The sequence below is a fragment of the Salvelinus namaycush genome, chromosome 15 (genome assembly GCF_016432855.1).
Source record: "Salvelinus namaycush isolate Seneca chromosome 15, SaNama_1.0, whole genome shotgun sequence".
Lineage (NCBI taxonomy): Eukaryota > Metazoa > Chordata > Actinopteri > Salmoniformes > Salmonidae > Salvelinus > Salvelinus namaycush.
In genome coordinates this window covers 7761314-7786313 of record NC_052321.1, presented here as the reverse complement: position 1 = coordinate 7786313, position 25000 = coordinate 7761314, and the positions used below count along the sequence as shown (strand labels likewise).

The 25000-nt window shown below is 46.2% G+C and overlaps 1 protein-coding gene across 1 annotated transcript in view; it reads left to right on the top strand.

The window, feature by feature from the left end:
- The window catches only part of LOC120060161 (connector enhancer of kinase suppressor of ras 1-like), a 98178-nt gene that overhangs the window by 63889 nt on the left and 9289 nt on the right, over positions 1-25000 (top strand). Inside the window, exons 10-19 of the mRNA XM_039009282.1 lie at positions 3407-3546; positions 4044-4186; positions 4339-4372; positions 4643-4818; positions 8514-8587; positions 10069-10140; positions 20923-20996; positions 21237-21307; positions 21752-21872; positions 22937-23118. Coding sequence (XP_038865210.1) covers positions 3407-3546; positions 4044-4186; positions 4339-4372; positions 4643-4818; positions 8514-8587; positions 10069-10140; positions 20923-20996; positions 21237-21307; positions 21752-21872; positions 22937-23118 — 1087 coding nt within the window. The remainder of the gene's footprint in view (positions 1-3406; positions 3547-4043; positions 4187-4338; positions 4373-4642; positions 4819-8513; positions 8588-10068; positions 10141-20922; positions 20997-21236; positions 21308-21751; positions 21873-22936; positions 23119-25000) is intronic.

Sequence of the window (25000 nt, the reverse complement as noted above, 5' to 3'; positions counted from 1 at the left end):
TGAGTTGAGTGTCGGAGGCTATTTTGTAAATGACATCGCCGAAGTCAAGGACCGGTAGGATAGTTAGTTCCATGAGGGAATGTTTGGCTGCATGAAAAGGATGCTTTGTTGCGAATGTGAGTTTGGAAGGAGGGTTTGCAGTCTAACCAGACACCTAGGTATTTGTAGTTGTCCACATATTCTAAGTCAGAACTGTCCAGAGTAGTGATGCTAGACAGGCGGCAAGTGCGGGCAGCGATCGGTTGAAGAGCATGCATTTAGTTTTACTTGCATTTAGGAGCAGTTGGAGGCCACGGAAGGAGTGTTGTATGGCATTGTAGCTCGTCTGGAGGTTAGTTAACACAGTGTCCAAAGAAGGGCCAGAAGTATACAGAATGGTGTCGTCTGCGTAGAGGTGGATCAGAGAATCACCAGCAGCAAAAGCGACGTCATTGATGTATACAGAGAAAAGAGTCGGCCCGAGAATTGAACCCTGTGGCACCCCCATAGAGACTGCCAGAGGTCCGGACAACAGGCCCTCCGATTTGACACGCTGAACTCTGTCTGAGAAGTAGTTGGTGAACCAGGCGAGGCAGTCATTTGAGAAACCAAGGCTATTGAGTCTGCCGATAAGAATGCGGTGATTGACAGAGTCGAAAGCCTGGGCCAGGTCAATGAATACGGCGGCACAGTATTGTATTTTATCGATGGCGGTTGTGATATCGTTTAGGACCTTGAGCGTGGCTGAGGTGCACCCAAGACCAGCTCGGAAATCAGATTGCACAGTGGAGAAGATACGGTGGATTTCGAAATGGTTGGTGATCTGTTTGTAAACTTGGCTTTTGAAGACCTTAGAAAGGCAGGGTTGGATAGATATAGGTCTTTAACAGTTTGGGTCTAGATTGTCTCCCCCTTTGAAGAGGGGGATGAGTGCGGCAGCTTTCCAATCGTTGGGGATCTCAGACGATACGAAAGAGAGGTTGAACAGGCTGGTAATAGGAGCTGCAACAATTGCGGCGGATAATTTTAGAAAGAGAGGGTCCAGATTATCTAGCCCAGCTGATTTGTAGGGGTCCAGATTTTGCAGCTCTTTCAGAACATCAGCTATCTGGATTTGGGTGAAGGAGAAATGGGGGAGGCTTGGGCGAGTTGCTGTGGGGGGTGCAGAGACACACACACACACAGGACACACACACACACAGGACACACACACACAGGACACACACACACACACAGGACACACACACACAGGACACACACACACAGGACACACAGGACACACACACACACAGGACACACACACACACACACACAGGACACACACACACACACACACAGGACACACACACAGGACACACACACAGGACACACACACACAGGACACACACACAGGACACACACACACACACACAGGACACACACACACACACACAGGACACACACACAGGACACATACACATCAGACAGGTATTACAACTCCTTCAGATAGGATTGAAACCACAGGAGGTTGGCGGCACATTAATTGGGGAGGATGTACTCGTGGTAATGGCTGGAGCGGAATAAGTGGAATGGTATCAAATAAATCAAACACGTGGTTTGTCAGCGCGGGGATTCGATCCAGCAACCTTTTGGTTACTGGCCCAATGCTCCTACATTCAGAGGGGTTGGGTTAAATGCGGAAGACACTTTTCAGTTGAATGCATTCAGTTGTACAACTGACTAGGTATAACCCTTTTCCCTTTCATGTGTTTGATGCCATTCCATTGACTCCGTTCCAGCCATTATTATAAGCCATCCTCCCCTCAGCAGCCTCCGCTGGTTGAAATACAGCATTTTGAAACAACTATTTGAACATATTTTTTATCTTTATCGAATGAAGTCGAGCATTTTTTAATGGAGAGAGCATTTTTAAGCCAGAAACTCCTCAGTAGTTTGAGTCTAAAGCATTTTCCTGTCTATAATGGGTGATTTTTTAAATAAATATCCAAAATGTTTCCTCTCGCACAAACTTGTCTGACCTGTCGGCAACAGGCAGCATGACTCTGTAATGGACCAATGGCTGTGTGACAAAGTCAATGTTACAAATGCCGTAAAGGCTGCCATAGGCTGTCGTTGATCACAGTACACTCACTGGAAACCAACAGAGGTCTGGTGAGTTAGGGTACTAAATTATACTGTGTTTTGTGCTACTTCCTGAAAGACATTTGACTCAGTCTGATATCCTATGGGAGTTGAGGCTAGTTCTGACTTCTAAGAAGTTTTAGTTCAAATTATAGATCCACACTGAAGAGCATTTTTAAAGGACAAATTCACCCTAAAACGAGAGCTTGTCAATTGTTTTTATAACCTGTGCAATGATCTAAAATTGCTATTAGTTCAAGATCTCTAAAAATAGCCTAACTATATATAGATGTGTTAGATGACAACGTCACCAAAAATGATGCGCCCGCTTCTATGGGGGCAGAAGTCTGTGTGGTGTTGTCATTCTGGATGACCAGATTGTTAGCAACAATGACTAAAAACTGCCATGTGGGGGGAGGGGGGTCGTAAAGTGACTCGTTTCATCTTGTTCTTGATATCATGTCTTGTTTTGAGGTGTTTTGACTGGATGTCATATCTATGCTAATATGGCTCAAATATATTTGTTTTCAATAAACATTGGAGATGAAATAGTTGACATGTTGTCAACAGTGTAAGACGTCTGTTTTGCCCCTATAGTTGCGCACACGTTGGTTTTGTTGCTAAACAACCAACCCGTCTTTGTTATGTTTTTATTTCCTGCTTCAGGTTTCTATAGCAATGTGTTAGTTGTTGGCCCCTCCCACTCTTCTTTAGTGACGGTGTAGTGTGATACAGTGTGCTCCTTCTCCCTGTGGGTGGTGTGGAGACCATCCAGAGGAGAGCGTGGGTGGTGTTGAACAATGCTGCCACCCAAGAGGGTAGAGGAGAGCGTGGGTGGTGTTGAACAAGGCTGCCACCCAAGAGGGCAGAGGAGAGCGTGGGTGGTGTTGAACAAGGCTGCCACCCAAGAGGGCAGAGGAGAGCGTGGGTGGTGTTGAACAAGGCTGCCACCCAAGAGGGTAGAGGAGAGCGTGGGTGGTGTTGAACAATGCTGCCACCCAAGAGGGTAGAGGAGAGCGTGGGTGGTGTTGAACAAGGCTGCCACCCAAGAGGGTAGAGGAGAGCGTGGGTGGTGTTGAACAAGGCTGCCACCCAAGAGGGTAGAGGAGAGCGTGGGTGGTGTTGAACAATGCTGCCACCCAAGAGGGTAGAGGAGAGCGTGGGTGGTGTTGAACAAGGCTTCCATCCAGGGCACAGAGTAGAGCGTGGGTGATGTGTGTAGATAGTGTTAGTGATGTTGTGTCCGTAGAGCCTGGGTGATAATGGTGTTAGTGTGATGACGTGTGTTCCCTCTCTCTGTATGCAGGGCAGCGGTTCAGGGGCCAGTGGTGAGCCAACACATGGGCCAGGAGGAGTCGGAGCTGTCCAATGACAGGGGATTGGACAGCAGCCTGACATACACCTCACACCCCCACCACCAGGGGGAGCTCTCATACCTGTCTGCAGGTCAGAACCATAGACATGACCATTTCTGGGTAGAAGGCGTGCCAGGTCACATAGGCCATTAGGATATATTTTATAAGGATTAGCCTACCTGGCATTTACAAGAAATAATCATCCAAGTCACCTAATTGATTCCCCCTTGTCATTAGAACAAGTGTCGCTATGTAGCTATCATTACATTTAGTATCAGAACGAAGTACACCGCTGATCGCCATAACATGTTTCTGTAGATAGCCTATCAGGGTCCTGTTAAGTTACTCTCGGCATCCACAACCAGTATGATACTGGAGAGAACCTGACCCCAGTAAATAAATAGCAGCTGAAGTAGGACTGTTGGAGACAAAATGTTAGTTGCACTGTTGGAGACAAAATGTTAGTTGCACACAGTTGTGAGATTTTGATCGGAAAGGCCATAATAACCGTAGTTGTGTCGTATAAAAAGTGTTCTCACCTGTGTGCGTGTGTGTGTTTCTGTGTGTGTGTGTGTGTGTTTGTCCTAGGAGACACCAATAGTTTGAAGGGGTCCAGGTTCAGCCCCAGGCCCAGGGGAGAGGGCTCTGCGCCCCCCAGTAGTCCGTCCCCCCGGGTACTAGAGCTAGCCAGAGCTAGCGTCAGTTCCTGCCCTGAGATGGGCGGACACGGGGTGAGAGAGAAACACACCCTCTGTTTCGTCATTCATTTCACATAGAAAATGAATTTGACTGATTTCGGTGTTTCGTCACAGATTTTTTCCATGCTGTAGTTGCAGACACAATTTAGACTTGAACATAAGACTGTTCTGTTTTCCCCTTTTAGGAGGATAAAGAACCAAAAAAGATGTCTACAAAAGGTAGGTCTTTGTTTTAGTGGACTTTTCCCGACCTTCCTTATTTAGATTATGTATTTACTTTCCTGCATTATGTCACTGAGATTGTTTTTGTATGAACATAGGCCACGCAAAAACCTTGACTTTCTTTCTCTCTCTCTCTCTCTTTCTCTCTCTCCCTCTCTTTCTCTCTCTCCCTCTCTCCTCTATCAATCTTCTATCCTCCCCCTCTCTGTTCTCTCGCCCCCTCTCTGTTCTCTCTCTCCTCTCGCTCGCTCCCTACCTCCCTCCCAGGCAAGAGTACAGCGACGAGCAGGCGGCGTGTGTCGTGTCGTGAGCTGGTTCAGCCCGACTGTGACGGCTGGCTGTGGAAGAAGAGGAAGGAGAGCAGCGTGTTCATGACCCAGAAATGGCAGCGCTTCTGGTTCGTCCTCAAGGGCCCCACTCTCTACTGGTATACCAGCCAGCAGGTGAACGCATTCATTTATTACCTCATCGTTGCTAATAGAAATGGTCAAATCAAGCGCTTTCTGGATAGATGGGATGCTGTACGTGTAGGAGAGGGTTGGCACATGCACAAGAGGAACTAGGATAGTTGTTGAACCTCCAACCCCCCCACCCCTATCCCTTCATCCAACAAAAAGGACAGGAAAAAGGATGGTATACATATGGACTCTGTGCCAGGAAAAGCTGAGCGCACAGTTGGGAATCAGAAAGTTCTCTGTTGATACGATAACGTGTAACTTCAAATACAGCTCATACAAGTTAACAAAAACGTAATCAGATGGTTATCGTCTACAACATCACAAATGTGCATCAGAGGATTGATAACCGAGCAAACTACCAAGCCAGCGAGGCAAGATAAAATATTCCAAATAGAGCTAGATAAACCCAGAAGAATAATATACTTGTTGATCATGGCTATAGCCATCAGGCTGGTGTTTTTGTGGTCATGACTCACTATTTAAGTTCGTCAAGGTCCAGACTCAGGGAGGCAAGTAGCCTAGTGGTTAGAGCGTTGGGCTAGTAACCGAAAGGTTGCAAGATCAAATCCCCGAGCTGACAAGGTACGTTAACCCACTGTTCCTAGGCTGTCATTAAAAATAAGAATTTGTTCTTAACTGACTTGCCTAGTTAAATAAAGTAAAATCAAAAAAAAAAAAAAAAAACTTGAGCTACAGAGCTTTTTGATGTCGGGATGTGCGCACAACGCTCGACCATGATGGCTCTATACACAGACCTACACAATCAAGTCTGCTACTTTATCATAGGTTTACTTCTAGAACATGGTGACAGAACAATGGTTGTTCGGGATGGTGCAACATTACGGACCATTCAGATAGAAATGCATTGTGTAGAAGAGAACATTGTGCATCATGATGAATGGGGAATCACGGCGACTCTATTCATTACATTTCTATCAGCAACGTTCTGAATATTTCACTTGAATGTTTATTTGTGTTTTTGAATTGACAGGGGATCTGCTCACGTCAATGTACAGTTAAAGTGCAATTGTGTCATATGCTATTATATCATATGAGCATATCATTATGCATGTAAAGTTATAGAGGCCCAATAATATCATGTCTCACATTGATAGTATTATTTGCATGTGGTTGTACACAGTTCTGTTTTATCAGCCTAAACAGGTTTCCACTGTGCAGTGTGATTTCTGTCATTCTCTCTGTCTTTTAGACCGTGTTTATTGTAAGTAGCCTGACTGAGCCAGAGAGAACACTGTGCTTGTATGGTTCAGTCTGGTTTAATAACCCGGCCATCATGGCAGCAGCACCAGTGTCCGCCCTGAGATTGGAAGGTTGGGGGTTCGATCCCCGACAGACTTTAAAAATGCTTGGCACTCAGCATTAATTGGGGTTAAGGCACTGCGAAAGACTAGCATCCAGGGGGTGTACTTGTACATCAAGCTGCCTGACGCTACAGAAACAGGAGATAGACTAGCATCCAGGGGGTGTACTTGTACATCAAGCTGATTCACGCTACAGAAACAGGAGATAGACTAGCATCCAGGGGGTGTACTTGTACATCAAGCTGCCTCACGCTACAGAAACAGGAGATAGACTAGCATCCAGGGGGTGTACTTGTACATCAAGCTGCCTCACGCTACAGAAACAGGAGATAGACTAGCATCCAGGGGGTGTACTTGTACATCAAGCTGCCTCACGCTACAGAAACAGGAGATAGACTAGCATCCAGGGGGTGTACTTGTACATCAAGCTGCCTCACGCTACAGAAACAGGAGATAGACTAGCATCCAGGGGGTGTACTTGTACATCAAGCTGCGTGACGCTACAGAAACAGGAGATAGACTAGCATCCAGGGGGTGTACTTGTACATCAAGCTGCCTCACGCTACAGAAACAGGAGATAGACTAGCATCCAGGGGGTGTACTTGTACATCAAGCTGCCTCACGCTACAGAAACAGGAGATAGACTAGCATCCAGGGGGTGTACTTGTACATCAAGCTGCCTCACGCTACAGAAACAGGAGATAGACTAGCATCCAGGGGGTGTACTTGTACATCAAGCTGCCTCACGCTACAGAAACAGGAGATAGACTAGCATCCAGGAGGTGTACTTGTACATCAAGCTGCCTGACGCTACAGAAACAGGAGATAGACTAGCATCCAGGGGGTGTACTTGTACATCAAGCTGCCTCACGCTACAGAAACAGGAGATAGACTAGCATCCAGGGGGTGTACTTGTACATCAAGCTGCCTCACGCTACAGAAACAGGAGATAGACTAGCATCCAGGGGGTGTACTTGTACATCAAGCTGCCTCACGCTACAGAAACAGGAGATAGACTAGCATCCAGGGGGTGTACTTGTACATCAAGCTGCCTCACGCTACAGAAACAGGAGATAGACTAGCATCCAGGGGGTGTACTTGTACATCAAGCTGCCTCACGCTACAGAAACAGGAGATAGACTAGCATCCAGGGGGTGTACTTGTACATCAAGCTGCCTGACGCTACAGAAACAGGAGATAGACTAGCATCCAGGGGGTGTACTTGTACATCAAGCTGCCTGACGCTACAGAAACAGGAGATAGACTAGCATCCAGGAGGTGTACTTGTACATCAAGCTGCCTGACGCTACAGAAACAGGAGATAGACTAGCATCCAGGGGGTGTACTTGTACATCAAGCTGCCTGACGCTACAGAAACAGGAGATAGACTAGCATCCAGGGGGTGTACTTGTACATCAAGCTGCCTGACGCTACAGAAACAGGAGATAGACTAGCATCCAGGGGTGTACTTGTACATCAAGCTGCTTCACGCTACAGAAACAGGAGATAGACTAGCATCCAGGGGGTGTACTTGTACATCAAGCTGCCTCACGCTACAGAAACAGGAGATAGACTAGCATCCAGGGGGTGTACTTGTACATCAAGCTGCCTCACGCTACAGAAACAGGAGATAGACTAGCATCCAGGGGGTGTACTTGTACATCAAGCTGCGTGACGCTACAGAAACAGGAGATAGACTAGCATCCAGGGGGTGTACTTGTACATCAAGCTGCCTCACGCTACAGAAACAGGAGATAGACTAGCATCCAGGGGGTGTACTTGTACATCAAGCTGCCTCACGCTACAGAAACAGGAGATAGACTAGCATCCAGGGGGTGTACTTGTACATCAAGCTGCGTGACGCTACAGAAACAGGAGATAGACTAGCATCCAGGGGGTGTACTTGTACATCAAGCTGCCTCACGCTACAGAAACAGGAGATAGACTAGCATCCAGGGGTGTACTTGTACATCAAGCTGCCTCACGCTACAGAAACAGGAGATAGACTAGCATCCAGGGGGTGTACTTGTACATCAAGCTGCCTCACGCTACAGAAACAGGAGATAGACTAGCATCCAGGGGGTGTACTTGTACATCAAGCTGCCTGACGCTACAGAAACAGGAGATAGACTAGCATCCAGGGGGTGTACTTGTACATCAAGCTGCCTGACGCTACAGAAACAGGAGATAGACTAGGATCCAGGGGGTGTACTTGTACATCAAGCTGCCTCACGCTACAGAAACAGGAAATAGGGTCCTGCCCTGTGGGCCGTTTTGGCTCGGACAAGGCTACTTACTTACTATCATGGCAGCAGTAGTTGTGGTTGATTAACCTATTTATTTGTTTGTCATTGCCAGGAGGAGAAAGCAGAGGGCCTGGTTCATATCTCCAGCTACAACATAGAGAGTGCAGGAGAACACAAGAGGAAGTAGTAAGTACTTTTGCCACATAGTGTCTAGTGTGATGAGATACAGTTGAAGTCGGAAGTTTACATACACTAAGGTTGGAGTCATTAAAACTCGTTTTTCAACCACTCCACAAATTTCTTGTTAACAAACTATAGTTTTGGCAAGTCGGTTAGGACATCTACTTTGTGCATGACACAAGTCATTTTTCCAACAATTGTTAACAGAGATTATTTCACTTATAATTCACTGTATCTCAATTCCAGTGGGTCAGAAGTTTGCATACACTAAGTTGACTGTGCCATTAAACAGCTTGGGAAAATCCAGAAAATGAGTCAATTGGAGGTGTACCTGCGGATGTATTTCAAGGCCTACCTTAAAACTCAGTGCCTCTTTGCTTAACATCATGGGAAAATCAAAAGAAATCAGCCAAGACCTCACGAAAAGAAATTGGAGATCTCCACAATCTGGTTCATCCTTGGGAGCAATTTCCAAACGCTTGAAGGTACCACGTTCATCTGTACAAACAATAGTACGCAAGTATAAACACCATGGGCCCACGCAGCCATCATACTGCTCAGGAAGGAGACGTGTTCTGTCTCCTAGAGATGAACGTACTTTGGTGCGAAAAGTGCAAATCAATCCCAGAACAACAGCAAAGGACCTTGTGAAGATGCTGGAGGAAATAGGTACAAAAGTATCTTTATCCACAGTAAAACAAGTCCTATATTGACATAACCTGAAAGGCCGCTCAGCAAGGAAGAAGCCACTGCTCCAAAACCGCCATAAAAAAGCCAGACTACGGTTTGCAACTGCACATGGGGACAAAGATTGCACTTTTTGGAGAAATGTCCTCTGGTCTGATGAAACAAAAATATAATTGTTTGGCCATAATGACCATCGTTATGTTTGGAGGAAAAAGGGGGATGCTTGCAAGCCGAAGAACACCATCCCAACCGTGAAGCACAGGGGTGGCAGATTCATGTTGTGGGGTGCTTTGCTGCAGGAGGGACTGGTGCACTTCACAAAATAGATGGCATCATGAGGGAGGGAAATTATGTGGATATATTGAAGCAACATCTCAAGACATCAGTCAGGAAGTTGAAGCTTGGTCGCAAATTGGTCTTCCAAATGGACAATGACCCCAAGCATACTTCCAAAGTTGTGGTAAAATTGCTAAAAGACAACAAAGTCAAGGTATTGGAGGGGCCATCACAAAGCCCTGACCTCAATCCTATAGAAAATTTGTGGGCAGAGCTAAAAATGCGTGTGTGAGCAAGGAGGCCTACAAACCTGACTCAGTTACACCAGCACTGTCAGGGAGGAATGGGCCAGAATTCACCCAACTTATTGTGGGTAGTACTGTAGTCACATCTGGGTTCAAATAGCAATTTAATATCCCAGAACGCTCAACGCTGGAGCTAACTTAATCCTAACTGCCTATCTCTCTCTTCCCCACTCTCTCTCCGCTCTCTCTCTGTGTCTGTCTTTCTTTCTCTCTCCCCAGTGTCTTCCAAATGTGCCACCAGCGCTTCCAGACTTTCTTCTTTGCCGCCGAGAATGTCAATGACATGACCAAGTAGGTGTGACGAATTATGAACACATCTGGTTGGAACCGGTTCAGGGAATAGAACCGAAAAACCAAAAAATAAATGTTTTTCAAGTAACAGAATCAGAACCGGGAATGAAAGGGATCTATACTGTACCAGAACAGAACCACTATTTTAAAAGCATGGGAACCGGTTAAAAACTTTATTTTACATTCAGGGCATTTTTTTCTAGTCCCACAAAAAACACAAATCAAATCAAATTTTATTGGTCACATACACATGGTTAGAAGATGTTAATGCGAGTGTAGTGAAATGCGTGTGCTTCTAGTTCCGACAGTGCGGTAATATCTAACAAGTAATCTAACAGTTTCACAACAACTACCTAATACACACAAATGTAAAAGGATGGAAGAAGAATGTGTACAGAGAAATATATATGGATGACCGATGACCGAGCGGCATAGGCAAGATGTAATAGATGGTATAAAATACAGTATATACATATGAGATGAGTAATGGAAGATATGTAAACATTATTAAAGTGATCCATTTATTAAATTGGCTAATGATTTGAGTCTGTATGTAGGCAACAACCTCTCTGTTGTAGTGATGGCTGTTTAACAGTCTGATGGCCTTGAGATAGAAGCTGTTTTTCAGTCTCTCGGTCCCAGCTTTGATGCACCTGTACTGACCTCGTCTCCTGGTTGGTAGTGGGGTGAACAGGCAGTGGCTCGGGTGGTTGTTGTCCTTATATGATCTTTTTGGCCTTCCTGTGACATCGGGTGCTGTAGGTGTCCTGGAGGGCAGGTAGTTTGCCCCCGGTGATGCGTTGTGCAGACCGCACCACCCTCTGGAGAGCCTTGCGGTTGAGGGTGGTGATGTTGCCGTACCAGGCGGTGATACAGCCCGACAGGATGTTCTCAATTGTGCATCTGTAAAAGTTTGTGAGGGTTTTAGGTGACAAGCCAAATTTCTTCAGCCTCCTGAGTGTGGGTAGACCATTTCAGTTTGTCCGTGATGTGTACGCTAAGGAACTTAACTTTCCACCTTCTCCACTACTGTCCCGTCGATGTGGATAGGGGGGTGCTCCCTCCGCTATTTCCTGAAGTCCACGATCATCTCCTTTTGTTTTGTTGACGTTGAGTGAGAGATTGTTTTCCTGACACCACACTCCGAGTGCCTTCACCTCCTCCCTGTAGGCCGTCTCGTCATTGTTGGTAATCAAGCCCATACTGTTGTGTCGTCTGCAAACTTGATGATCGAGTTGGAGGCGTGCATGGCCGCACAGTCATGGGTGAACAGGGAGTACAGGAGAGGGCTGAGCACGCACCCAGTGTTGAGGATCAGCAAAGTGGAGATGTTGTTTCCTACGTTCACCACCTGGGGGCGGCACGTCAGAAAATCCAGGACCCAATAGCACAGGGCAGGGTTTAGACCCAGGGCCTCAAGCTTAATGATGAGCTTGGAGGGTACTATGGTGTTGAATGCTGAGCTGTAGTCAATGAACAGTATTCTTACATAGGTATTCGTCTTGTCCAGATGGGATAGGGCAGTGTGCAGTGTGATGGCGATTGCATCGCCTGTGGACCTGTTGGGGCGGTATTCAAACCGAAGTGGGTCTAGGGTAGAGGTCGACCGATTATGATTTTTCAACACCGATACCGATTTATTGGAGGACCAAAAAAAGACGATACCGATTAAACTGCCGATTTTTTTTTTTTAAACTTTTTTTTTTAATTTACATTTTTATTTATTTAAAAAAACATTTTATGTGTGCACTTATTTTAAGTTAATGTAATACATAAATAAAATCTATTTAGTCTCAAATAAATAATGAAATGTTCTATTTCGTTTACATAATGGAAAAACACAGTGTTGGAGAAGAAAGTAAAAGTGCAATATGTGCCATGTAAAAAAGCTAACGTTTAAGTTTCTTGCTCAGAACATGAGAACATATGAAAGCTGGTGGTTCAATATTCCCAGTTAAGAAGTTTTAGGTTGTAGTTATTATAGGAATTATGATGCGTCGACTATTTCTCTCTATACCATTTGTATTTCATATACCTTTGACTATTGGATGTTCTTATAGGCACTTTAGTGTTGTCAGCCAAATCGCAGGAGTTGATAGGCTTGAAGTCATAAACAGAGCTGTGCTTCAAGCATTGCTAAGAGATGCTGGCATACGCAGGAAAGTGCTGTTTGAATGAATGCTTACGAGCCTGCTGCTGCCTACCACCGCTCAGCCAGACTGCTCTATCAAATCATAGACTCCGTCGGCCACGGAGAAGGAGAAGGGGGGCCGCAGTCTTTGGTAGCGGGCCGCGTCGGTGGCACTGTATTATCCTCAAAGCGGGCAAAAAATATGTTTTAGTTTGTCTGGAAGCAAGATGTCGGTGTCCGTGACGTGGCTGGTTTTCTTTTTGTAGTCCATGATTGCCTGTAGACCCATCCACATACGTCTCGTGTCTGAGCCATTGAATTGCGACTCCACTTTGTCCCCAAGAGAAGTGACACAATTTTCCTAGTTAATATTGCCTGCTGCCTCCCGGGTGGCGCAGTGGTCTAGGGCACTGCATCGCAGTGCTAGCTGCGCCACCAGAGTCTCTGGGTTCGCGCCCAGGCTCTGTCGCAGCCGGCCGCGACCGGGAGGTCCGTGGGGCGACGCACAATTGGGCTAGCGTTGTCCGGGTTAGGGAGGGTTTGGCCGGTAGGGATATCCTTGTCTCATCGCGCTCCAGCGACTCCTGTGGCGGGCCGGGCGCAGTGCGCGCTAACCAAGGGGGCCAGGTGCACGGTGTTTCCTCCGACACATTGGTGCGGCTGGCTTCCGGGTTGGAGGCGCGCTGTGTTAAAGAAGCAGTGCGGCTTGGTTGGGTTGTGCTTCGGAGGACGCATGGCTTTCGACCTTCGTCTCTCCCGAGCCCGTACGGGAGTTGTAGCGATGAGACAAGATAGTAATTACTAGCGATTGGATACCACGAAAATTGGGGAGAAAAGGGGATAAAAAAATAATAATAATTTAAAAAAAATATTGCCTGCTAACATTAATTTCTTTTAACTAAATATGCAGGTTTGAAAAAATATACTTCTGTGTATTGATTTTAATAAAGGCATTGATGTTTATGTTCATTTGTGGAAAGATTGTGCTTTTTTCGGCAATGCACTTTTGTTAAATCATAACCCGTTTGGCGAAGTTGAAGTAGGCTGTGATTCGAGGATGAATTAACAGGCACCGCATTGATTATATGCAACGCAGGACAGGACATTTCGCTTGTTTGATTGCCTTGCGGAGGGAATAACTACACTGTTTACATTCGGCCATATTTTTAGTCATCTTTCCATGGTTGAATGCGGTGGTTTGCGCTTTCAGCGCGAATGCCGCCATCTATCCACTGTTTCTGGTTAGGGTAGGTCTTAATAGTCACAGTGGGTACAACATCTCCAATGCACTTCCTTATAAACTCACTCACCGAGTCAGCGTAGAAATGTATGTTATTCTCAGAGGCTTCCCGGGAACATTTTCCAATCCGCGTGATCAAAACAATCTTGAAGCGTCGATTCCGATTGGTCAGACCAGCTTTGAATGGTTCTAGTCAAGGGTACATCCTGTTTGAGTTTCTGCCTGTAGGATGGTAGCAGCAAAATGGAGTCGTGGTCGGGCGGGGGAGGGCCTTGTATGCATCTCTAAAGTTAGAGTAGCAGTGGTCCAGTGTATTGCCCGCTCGCTTGCTACAGTCAATGTTCTGATACAATTTAGGTAGCCCTGTTCTCAAATTAGCTTTGTTAAAATCCCCAGCTACAATAAAATGCAGCATCAGGATATATGGTTTCCAGTTTACATAGACTCCAGTGAAGTTCCTTGAGGGGGGGATATACACAGCTGTGACTATAATTGAAGATAATTCTCTTGGGAGATAATGTGGTCGGCATTTGATTGTAAGGAATTTTAGGTCAGGTGATCAAAAGGACTTGAGTTCCTGTATGTTGTTATTACACCATGAGTCGTTAATCATGAAGCATACACCCCCCCCTTCTTCTTCCAAGAGATATGTTTATTTCTGTCGGAGCGACGCATGAAGAAACCCGGTGGCTGTACAGACTCCGACAACATATCCCGAGAGAGCCATGTTCCCGTGAACAGAGAATGTTACCATCTCTGATGTCTCTCTGGAAGGCAACCCTTTCCCTAATTTCGTCCACCTTGTTGTCTAGAGACTGGACATTGGCGAGTAATATACTCGGAAGCGGTGGGTGGCGTGTACGCCTCCGAAGTCTGACCAGGAGGCCGCTCCGTCTACCCTTCTGCGGCGATGTTGTTTTGGGTCATCCTCTGGGATTAGATCCAATGTCCTGGGTGGTGGCCCGAACAAAGGATCCGCTTCAGGAAAGTCATATTTCTGGTCGTAATGTTGGTAAGTTGACGTCGCTCTTATATGCAATAGTTATTCCCGGCTGTATGTAATAACACTTAAGATTTGCTGGGCTAACAATGTAAGAAATAATACATTAAAAAACAAAATACTGCATAGTTTCCTAGGGACTCGAAGCGAGGTGACCATCTCGGTCGGCGCCATCTTGCAACAAAGCACCTATGCAAAGCCCTCCCTCTGTCATTCAGAAACTTCTTCCAGTGTCTGCCTGCCAGCTGAAAAATGCTACGTTGGGGACCGCAGCTGTATCGCAGCCAGGCAAATTGGTGCTGTGACGTCGTCGTGGCAACAGAAAAACGCTATCTATTGACAATTCAAAGAGCCAATAGCGGATCCCCACCCGCAAAATTTCAGTTGCCTCTCGCACCCTACACTTGTCTTTCCATCACACATGTAAACTACTCAGTAAACTATAGTTTGCCCATTCCATTGCTCTATCCACACTGAATGATATAAACCAGTACTTTCTGGGGGGTTGCGAACCGGTTCAGAATTTTATTTAGCAGGTCGGAACAGTGGAACGGAATGAAAAAAAAATCATTGTTCTGTTCAGATTGGAAAACAACTTTGGGTTCCAACTCCTGGTTCCAATATACACTGCTAATACACACACATACGCTGTTCTCTTCCCTACAGGCCTCCTGCATATTTCAATGATTAATAAGAAAGCCTGGCAGGAAATACACAACCGAGGATTCCCCATAGAAACGATGACGGAGACGTCCCAGTGATTTGAATATACTGGAACATTATGATAGGATAATGTCTATGGTTGTTTGACACCACATACCACACACACCATACACACACCACACACACCATACACACACCATACACACACCACACACACCACACACACCATACACACACCATACACACCACATACACCATACACACACCACACACACCATACACACCACACACACCATACACACACCATACACACCACACACACCATACACACACCACACACACCATACACACACCACACACACCATACACACACCATACACACACCACACACACCATACACACCACACACACCATACACACACTACACACACCATACACACACCACACACACACCACACACACCATACACACCACACACACCATACACACACCACACACACCATACACACACCACACACACCATACACACACCATACACACACCACACACACCACACACACCATACACACACCACACACACCATACACACACCACAGCTGTGTGATGGAGACAACACTCGACTGAATCTCTCCATTGCGGTCTCTGTCTGGTTCTGAAACGTTATACAGATGTTGTCTCTGTCTGTGTGCCACGATCTGGTGTTCTTTCTCCCTCTTTCTCCCTCTTTCTCTCTCCCACAAATACGAATACACACATTTTAAGGCAGTGGCATTAGCTCTACCACACAGGCCACTAATAGTTTGTTGACAGGCCACTGATAGTTTGTTGACTGGCCACTGATAGTTTGTTGACAGGCCACTGATAGTTTGTTGACTGGCCACTGATAGTTTGTTGACTGGCCACTGATAGTTTGTTGACAGGCCACTGATAGTTTGTTGACAGGCCACTGATAGTTTGTTGACAGGCCACTGATAGTTTGTTGACATGCCACTGATAGTTTGTTGGCGGGCCACTGATAGTTTCAGGTGAGGTAAAGCGAGGTAGGCTACTTCAAGAGTACTGACTACTGAGCATATATGATAGTCTATGCTGCCACCTTGTGTTGGTTTGTCAGTACTACAGAAACGGGCAGATAATTACAAAGTACAAGGGTTGTTCCAGTTGAAAGTAAAGATTTTATGTTCTAAGTGCAGATCTAGGATAAGACCCCCCCCCGTTCATGTAATCTTATTCATCATGATCTACAAGGCGAAGCTAATCCTTGATCAGAACTCCTACTAGCTTTATGAAGCTTTTCCAAGATGGCGTAGCAGTCGGACGTGTGTTTTGACTTGTCCCGTGTAAATATTGTTGTTCTTATTTTTTTCCGTATAATTTTTAATCTCACTTTGCATCTATGGACTGAATATACTCTCCTGCAACCCGCCTCACCCAATGTGGTACGGATCTGCTATTTTTAACAGGAACCCCCATCAGCAGCTAGCCAGCTAACTAGCTATTAGCTAGTAGTCAGTTAACCACTGCTAGGGGTCTTCACCGTTAAGTCGGACACCAGCCAGCCTCAGCTCGGTCAATACCTGCCAGTCTGCACAGCGCGATATCAACCCAGAGCATATCGGACTGCTTTTTCTCTAACACATCTCCTGATTCCTACCACAAGCTCTGAACCTTTACACCGGAGCATCGCAGCTAGCTAGCTGCAATACGAGTGGCTACTCCTGGCTAACATCTCTGTCCCGAAGCAAGCACCAGTTAGCCTTGAGCTAGCCTCGAGCTAGGCCCATCTCCCGGCTAGCCGAAGAGGTCCACCAGCTAATTTCTTGGGCTACAATACCTCTTTTGCCAATTGGCCTGATCCCTTTACTGCCGACACGCAGTCCCGCCGATCCATCACGACTGGTCTGCCGACGTAATCACCCGAGGTAGTTTCAACAGGCTCTTCCGTTGCGACATCGCCGAAGTCCCATCTGCTAGCCCTGGTCCGCTAGCTGTCTGAAACCAAGTGTCTCCAGCTCGCCTAGCGTAGTAGCGACTACTGAATCGGCCTCCTGACTCACCTATTGCTACTCATTGGACCCTATGATCACTCGGCTACACATGCCTTTCCTTAATGTCTATATGCCTTGTCTATTGCTGTTTTGGTTAGTGATTGTCTTATTTCACTATAGAGCCCCTAGCCCTGCCCAATATGCCTTAGATAGTTTTTTGTTCCACCACCCACACATGTGGTGAACTCACCTGGCTTAACTGGTGCCTCTAGAGACAAAACCTCTCTCATCGTCACTGAATGCCTAGGTTTATCTCCACTGTACTCACATCCTACCATACCATTGTCTGTACATTATGCCTTGAATCTATTCTTCCACGTCCAGAAATCTGCTCCTTTTACTCTCTGTTCCGAATGCACTAGACGACCAGTTCTTATAGACCCGTGCTTCTACACCTGCATTGCTTGCTGTTTGGGGTTTTAGGCTGGGTTTCTGTACAGCACTTCGAGATATTAGCTGATGTACGAAGGGCTATATAAAATAAACTTGATTGATTATAGGCCTTTAGCCGTACCCTTATCCTACTCCTCCTCTGTTCCTCTGGTGATGTAGAGGTTAACCCAGGCCCTGCAACCCCCAGTACCACTCCCATTCCCCAGGCGCTCTCATTTGTTGACTTCTGCAACCGTAAAAGCCTTGGTTTCATGCATGTTAACATCAGAAGCATCCTCCCTAAGTTTCTTTTATTCACTGCTTTAGCACACTCCGCCAACCCTGATGTCCTAGCCATGTCTGAATCATGGCTTAGGAAGGCCACAAAAATCCTGAAATTTCCATCCCCAGCTACAACATTTTCCAACAAGATAGAACTGCCAAAGAGGGAGGAGTTGCAATCTACTCCAGAGATAGCCTGCAGAGTTCTGTCATACTATCCAGGTCTGTGCCCAAACAATTTGAACTTCTGCTTTAAAAAATTCACCTTTCCAGAAACAAGTTTCTCACCGTTGCTGCTTGTTATAGACCCATATCAACCCCCAGCTGTGCCCTGGACACCATATGTGAATTGATTGCCCCCCCATCTATCTTCAGAGTTCGTACTATTAGGTGACCTAAACTGAGATATGCTTAACACCCCGGCCGTCCTACAATCTAAGCTAGATGCCCTCAATCTCACACAAATTATCAAGGAACCCACCAGGTACAACCCTAAATCCGTAACCATGGGCACCCTCTTAGATATCATCCTGACCAACTTGCCCTCTAAATACACGTCTGCTGTCTTCAACCAGGATCTCCGCGATCACTGCCTCATTGCCTGCGTCCGTAATGGGTCTGCGGTCAAACAACCACCCCTCATCACTTCAGCAAACAGGCCTTTCTAATCGACCTGGCCCGGGTATCCTGGAAGGATATTGACCTCATCCCGTCAGTAGAGGATGCCTGGTTGCTCTTTAAAAGTGCCTTCCTCACCATCTTAAATAAGCATGCCCCTTTCAAAAAATGTAGAACTAAGAACAGATATAGCCCATGGTTCACCCCAGACTTGACTGCCCTTGACCATCACAAATACATCCTGTGGCGTTCTGCATTAGCATCGAATTGCCCCCGCGATATACAACTGTTCAGGGAAGTCAGGAACCAATATACACAGTCAGTTAAAAAAGCAAAGGCTAGCTTTTGCAAACAGAAATTTGCATCCTGTAGCACTAAATCCAAAAAGTTTTGGGACACTGTAAATTCCTTGGAGAATAAAAGCACCTCCTCCCAACTGCCCACTGCACTGAGGCTAGGAAACACTGTCATAATCGATCATTTCAATAAGCATTTTTCTACGGCTGGCCATGCTTTCCACCTGGTTACCCCTACCCCGGCCGAACGCTCTGCACCCCCTGCAGCAACTCATCCCCCTCTTCAAAGGGGAAAACACTCTAGACCCAAACTGTTATAGACCTATATCCATCCTGCCCTGCCATTCTAAAATCTTCGAAAGCCAAGTTAACAAACAGATCACCGACCATTTCGAATCCCACCGTACCTTCTCCACTATGCAACCTGGTTTCCGAGCTGGTCATGGGTGCACCTCAGCCACGCTCAAGGTCCTAAATGATATCATAATCGCCATCGATAAAGAGACAATACTGTGCAGCCATCTTCATCGACCTGGCCAAGGCTTTCGACACTGTCAATCACCGCATTCTTATCGGCAGACTCAATAGCCTTGGTTTCTCAAATGACTGCCTCGCCTGGTTCACCAACTACTTATCAGAGTTCAGTGTGTCAAATCGGAGGGCCTGTTGTCCGGACCTCTGGCAGTCTCTATGGGGGTGCCACAGGGTTCAATTCTTGGGCCGACTCTTTTCTCTGTATACATCAATGATGTCGCTCTTGCTGCTGGTGATTCTCTGATCAACCTCTACGCAGACGACACCATTCTGTATACATCTGGCCCTTCTTTTTACACTGTGTTAATAATCCTCCAGACGAGCTACAATGCTCCTTGTGGGTTTTTCCTGGGGTTTTAGGCTGGGTTTCTGTACAGCACTTTGAGATATTAGCTGATGTACGAAGGGCTATATAAATAAATTTGATTTGATTTGAATGCCATACAACACTCCCTCCGTGGCCTCCAACTGCTTTTAAATGCAAGTAAAACTAAATGCATGCTCTTCAACCGATTGCTGCCCGCGCCCGCCCGCCCAACTAACATCACTACTCTGGACGGTCCTGACTTAGGTATTTGTAGTTGTCCACATATTCTAGGTGTCTGGTTAGACTGCAAACTCTCCTTCCAGACTCACATTAAGCATCTCCAATCCAAAATTAAATCTAGAATCGGCTTCCTATTTCGCAACAAAGCATCCACTCATGCTGCCAAACATACCCTCGTGAAACTGACTATCCTACCGATGCTTGACTTCGGCGATGTAATTTACAAAATAGCCTCCGAAACTCTACTCAGCAAACTGGATGTAGTCTATCACAGTGCCATCCGTTTTGTCACCAAAGCCCCATATACTACCCACCACTGCGACTTGTATGCTGTCGTTGGCTGGCCCTCGCTACATATTCATCACCAAACCCACTGGCTCCAGGTCATCTATAAGTCTTTGCTAGGTAAAGCCCCGCCTTATCTCAGCTCACTGGTAACCATAGCAGCACCCACCCGTAGCACGCGCTCCAGCAGGTATATTTCACTGGTTATCCCCAAAGCCAATTCCTCCTTTGGCCGCCTTTCCTTCCAGTTCTCTGCTGCCAATGACTGGAACGAATTGCAGAAATCACTGAAGCTGGAGTCTTATTTCTCCATCTCTAAATTTAAGCATCAGCTGTCAAAGCAGCTTACCGATCACTGTACCTGTACACAGCCAATCTGTAAATAGCACACCCAACTACCTCAACCCCATATTGTTATTTATCTTTTGCACCCCAGTATCTCTACTTGCACATCATAATCTGCACATCTATCACTCCAGTGTTAATGCTAAATTGTAATTATTTCGCCTCTATGGCCTATTTGTTGCCTTACCTCCCTAATCTTCTACATTTGCACACACTGTACATAGATGTTTCTATTGTGTTATTGACTGTACGTTTGTTTATGTGTAACTCTGTGTTGTAGTTTTTGTCGCACTGCTTTGCTTTATCTTGCCCAGGTTGCAGTTGTAAATGAGAACTTGTTCTCAACTGGCCTACCTGGTTAAATAAAGGTGAAATAAAACAATATAGGCCCTTGCAGTGAACACTGTCTCTTCCTCTGCAGATGGATCAACTGTCTGATCACAGCCATACAGAAACACAAGAAGTTCCACAAAGGACCACCGGACAACGAAGAGGGTAGGAGAAACTTTTCATGAGATTTGATGGGATAATTATGTTTTTCTTATTATAGCTGTCCTTGATAGTAGCCAAATCAAAAATACATTACAAGCTCGTTTCCCAGCCTACTCCTCCTGGACTGACACTTTCAATGGAGATTCTCATCTGTGTGTTTCTGGGTGTTACAAACTAGAATAACACGTCTGGACAAGCGGAAGTTCTAATGATACGGTTGATTGTCTGTGTCTTTGTGGACAGAGTGTTACAGTGAGACGGAGTCAGAAGATGAGGGGTCTTCTCCTTCACCACGCAGAAACAAGATCTACACGGTGATGAGAGAGACAGACACACACACACACACTTTCTCTCTTTCTCTCTCTCTCGGTGTGGAGAACAAGTGTCTCTGTCCTTTCATATTGTGATGTCTGTTTTATAATGTATTATATTATTGTATTTTATTTATTACCCCACTTGCCAGGCCATCGTTGTACCGGTAAATGACAATGTCTTCTAAACTGACTCATGACACTTGCCAGGCCCTATGGCCCCTTAGTTTGTCCTGGTAGAAAAACTATGTTGTAGAATAAATGTCCAAGGCAGATCGCTCTAGTCTGCCACACCTGTTTCCCCTCTTTCTCTCTCTCTCTCTCTCTCTCTCTCTCTCTCTCTCTCTCTCTCTCTCTCTCTCTCTCTCTCTCGTCCCCTCTTTCTGTTCACTCATAAAAAAGCAAGGTTCCATACTAATCTAATATGTTGTGTTTGTTGGACACCAGAAAACTCTGTCCAACACACTGCCTCGGGCCAGGAAAGAGAAAGAGAAGGAGAAGGAGGAGAAAGAGAAGAAGAACAAGGTTCAGGCTCCTGCTCCACCCACAGGGCTCAGCAGAAGCCCAGGTACAGTAGAGCACTTCTCTGTTTCACCACAAGGTGACAGAAGAGTCATATAAGGGTAGTCAATTAGCTGATCATCTATTTAATTTCTCACAGATTGCTCCAATGTCCTGGGGGCATCACCTGTCTCTTCCTTCCATGTTGGCTGCCGTCTTTCCCCAATATTTCATATATGCCATTAGCAATAATAAAATGTCTAAGTTTTATTGGTGTGGAAATCTTGAAAACATACCATGCATACAAACATACAATTACAGCCACATCTTTCTCTCCCCCCTCCCTTGCTCTGTCCTCTCTCTCCCTTCCCTTCCTCTGTCCTCTGTCTCTCTCTCTCCCCTCCCTTCCTCTGTCCTCTCTCTCGCTCTCCCCCCTCCCTTCCTCTGTCCTCTCTCTCGCTTTCCCCCCTCCCTTCCTCTGTCCTCTCTCTCTCCTTCCCCTCCCTTCCTCTGTCCTCTCTCTCTCTCTCCCCCCTCCCTTCCTCTGTCCTCTCTCTCTCTCTCCCCTCCCTTCCTCTGTCCTCTCTCTCTCTCTCTTCCCCCCTCCCTTCCTCTGTCCTCTCTCTCTCTCTCTTCCCCCCTCCCTTCCTCTGTCCTCTCTCTCTCTCTTCCCCCCTCCCTTCCTCTGTCCTCTCTCTCTCTCTCTTCCCCCCTCCCTTCCTCTGTCCTCTCTCTCTCTCTCCCCTCCCTTCCTCTGTCCTCTCTCTCTCCCCCCTCCCTTCCTCTGTCCTCTCTCTCTCTCTCTCTCTCTCTCTCCCCCCTCCCTTCCTCTGTCCTCTCTCTCTCTCTCTCTCTCTCTCCCCTCCCTTCCTCTGTCCTCTCTCTCTCTCTCCCCCCTCCCTTCCTCGGTCCTCTCTCTCTCTCTCCCCCCTCCCTTCCTCTGTCCTCTCTCAACCTCTCTCTCTCTCCCCTCTCCCTTCCTCTGTCCTCTCTCAACCTCTCTCTCTCTCTCCCCCTCCCTTTCTCTCCCTCTCTCAACCTCTCTCTCTCTATCCCCCCTCCCTTCCTCTGTCCTCTCTCAACCTCTATTTCTCTCTCCCCCCTCCCTTCCTCTGTCCCTCCTCCCACCAGGAGCTCCAGAGGATGAGATGGACGTGCTGTTCCACGGACTGAAGGAGGGCGGCGTGTCCCTGATCGGCAGCAAGCAGCCACAGACCCAAGACCACTTCCGAAAGTCCTTCATCCGGCGCAACAAGAACCCGGTCATCAATGAGAAGGCCCACACGCTCCGCGCGCTGCAGAGCACACTCAAGGTTAGGGTCAAGCCTCAGAGCTTAATGCCTCTCCAACTATGCAGTGTCCCTCCTTTTGCTTATTAAGTGCGCTACTTATGTGATCTCATATTGTATTGGTTGCCTTGAGGTCACCAAGGCAGAGCGCTCCTGTAGATTTTGTTAGTATTTGTAATAATTCATTGTTTTTATAGCATTTTTCCCTACTAACTTTTTGTTTTATGAATGAACTATTGATTTAGCTTATTATAGTTTGAATCCAGCACGTTTTCAAGACTGAAGTTGACGGTTGGTTTTTGGCTAGCTAGCTAATATTAGCTGGCTAGCATGCAATGTTTTGATTCGCTTATGTCAACTGTCCAGAGGTTGAGGATGGAGGAAAAGCCCTGAGGCAGTGGTGTACAGAGATGACGGATGACCATGACCGTATGGAGGACTAACATGCTGACTAGACCAGGCACGCTCGTGCCATCGCGAGTTGATTTTGTCCATCCACACAAGACGCCATCAGGACGCTCAGGTTGAAATATCAAAACGAACCACCTATATTAAATTTGGGGACAGGTCGAAATGCATGAAACATTCATGGCCATTTAGCTAGCTAGCTTACTGTTGCTAACTCATTTGTCCTGGGATATAAACATTGGGTTGTTATTTTACCTGAAATGCACAAGGTCCTCTACTCTGATAATTAATCCACTGATAAAAGGTTAGTTAGTTTCTAGTTAGTTTCTAGTAATATCTCCTGTCACGTTCGTTGTGAGGCGCAGCGTGGTATGCGTACATTCTATTTATTAAACGAATGAACACTGAACAAACTAAACAAAATAACAAAACGAACGTGAAGCTATAACAAAGAGTGCTGAAACAGGCAACTACACATAGACAAGAACCCACCAAACCAAAATGGAAAATGGCAACCTAAATAGGATCCCCAATCAGAGACAACGATAAACAGATGCCTCTGATTGGGAACCAATTCAGGCCACCATAAACCTACAATATGCCTAGACTAACAAACACCCCTAGACATACAAAAACCCTAGACAAGACAAAAACAAGCATACCCACCCTCGTCACACCCTGACCTGACCAAAATAATACAGAAAACATAGATAACTAAGGTCAGGGCGTGACAATCTCCTCCTTCAGTCTTCTTCTTCGATGAGGTTTAACGGTAGTTGGCATCCAATAAATGTTGCATTACCAACCGCCACCTACTAGACTAACAACTCCCTTGTTCTTAGCTTGAGAAGAAAAGCTTTAATAAACAAATACCCTACCATCTAACACTACACTCACTAAACATAAAATACAAAATAAATAAATAAACACCATACTCCACTATTTAAATCTATTTAGTCCTACTTCAGGCCAACAGCCTGAAAGGATGGGACACCACCACTTAACACACCCTGTAACTCTTCTGATGTTAAGTCTCGCACACCTAAATACCTCTCTGCAGCTCCCACCACATCCTACATTTCCTGCAACTTACATTCCATCCCTGCAGTACAGATAACCATTGCTATAAATGCTAAAAATCCAATCTTACTGAAACATATATCACTTGTTGGTTTATCCCTCTGTACTGGTACAGATCTACTACTCACACCACTCCTCTCAGGATCCCTCCCCTTGACCCATATTCCTCTACTTTCTTCACTGCCTCAGCATATGACAACTACTTCTACTCTAACCCTGGGAGCCTCAACCTGCCTCTCTCGCGCTGGACATTTCTGATCCCCAGCACCATGGGCACCCCTACAATTAACACATACCACTACTTTCCCCAATGCCACACATTCCTTTGTCCCATGCACTTCTGCACACTTGTCACACCTAGGAACCTCCCTCCTACACACTGCTGCCACATGCCCATAAGCTTGACACCTGTAACATC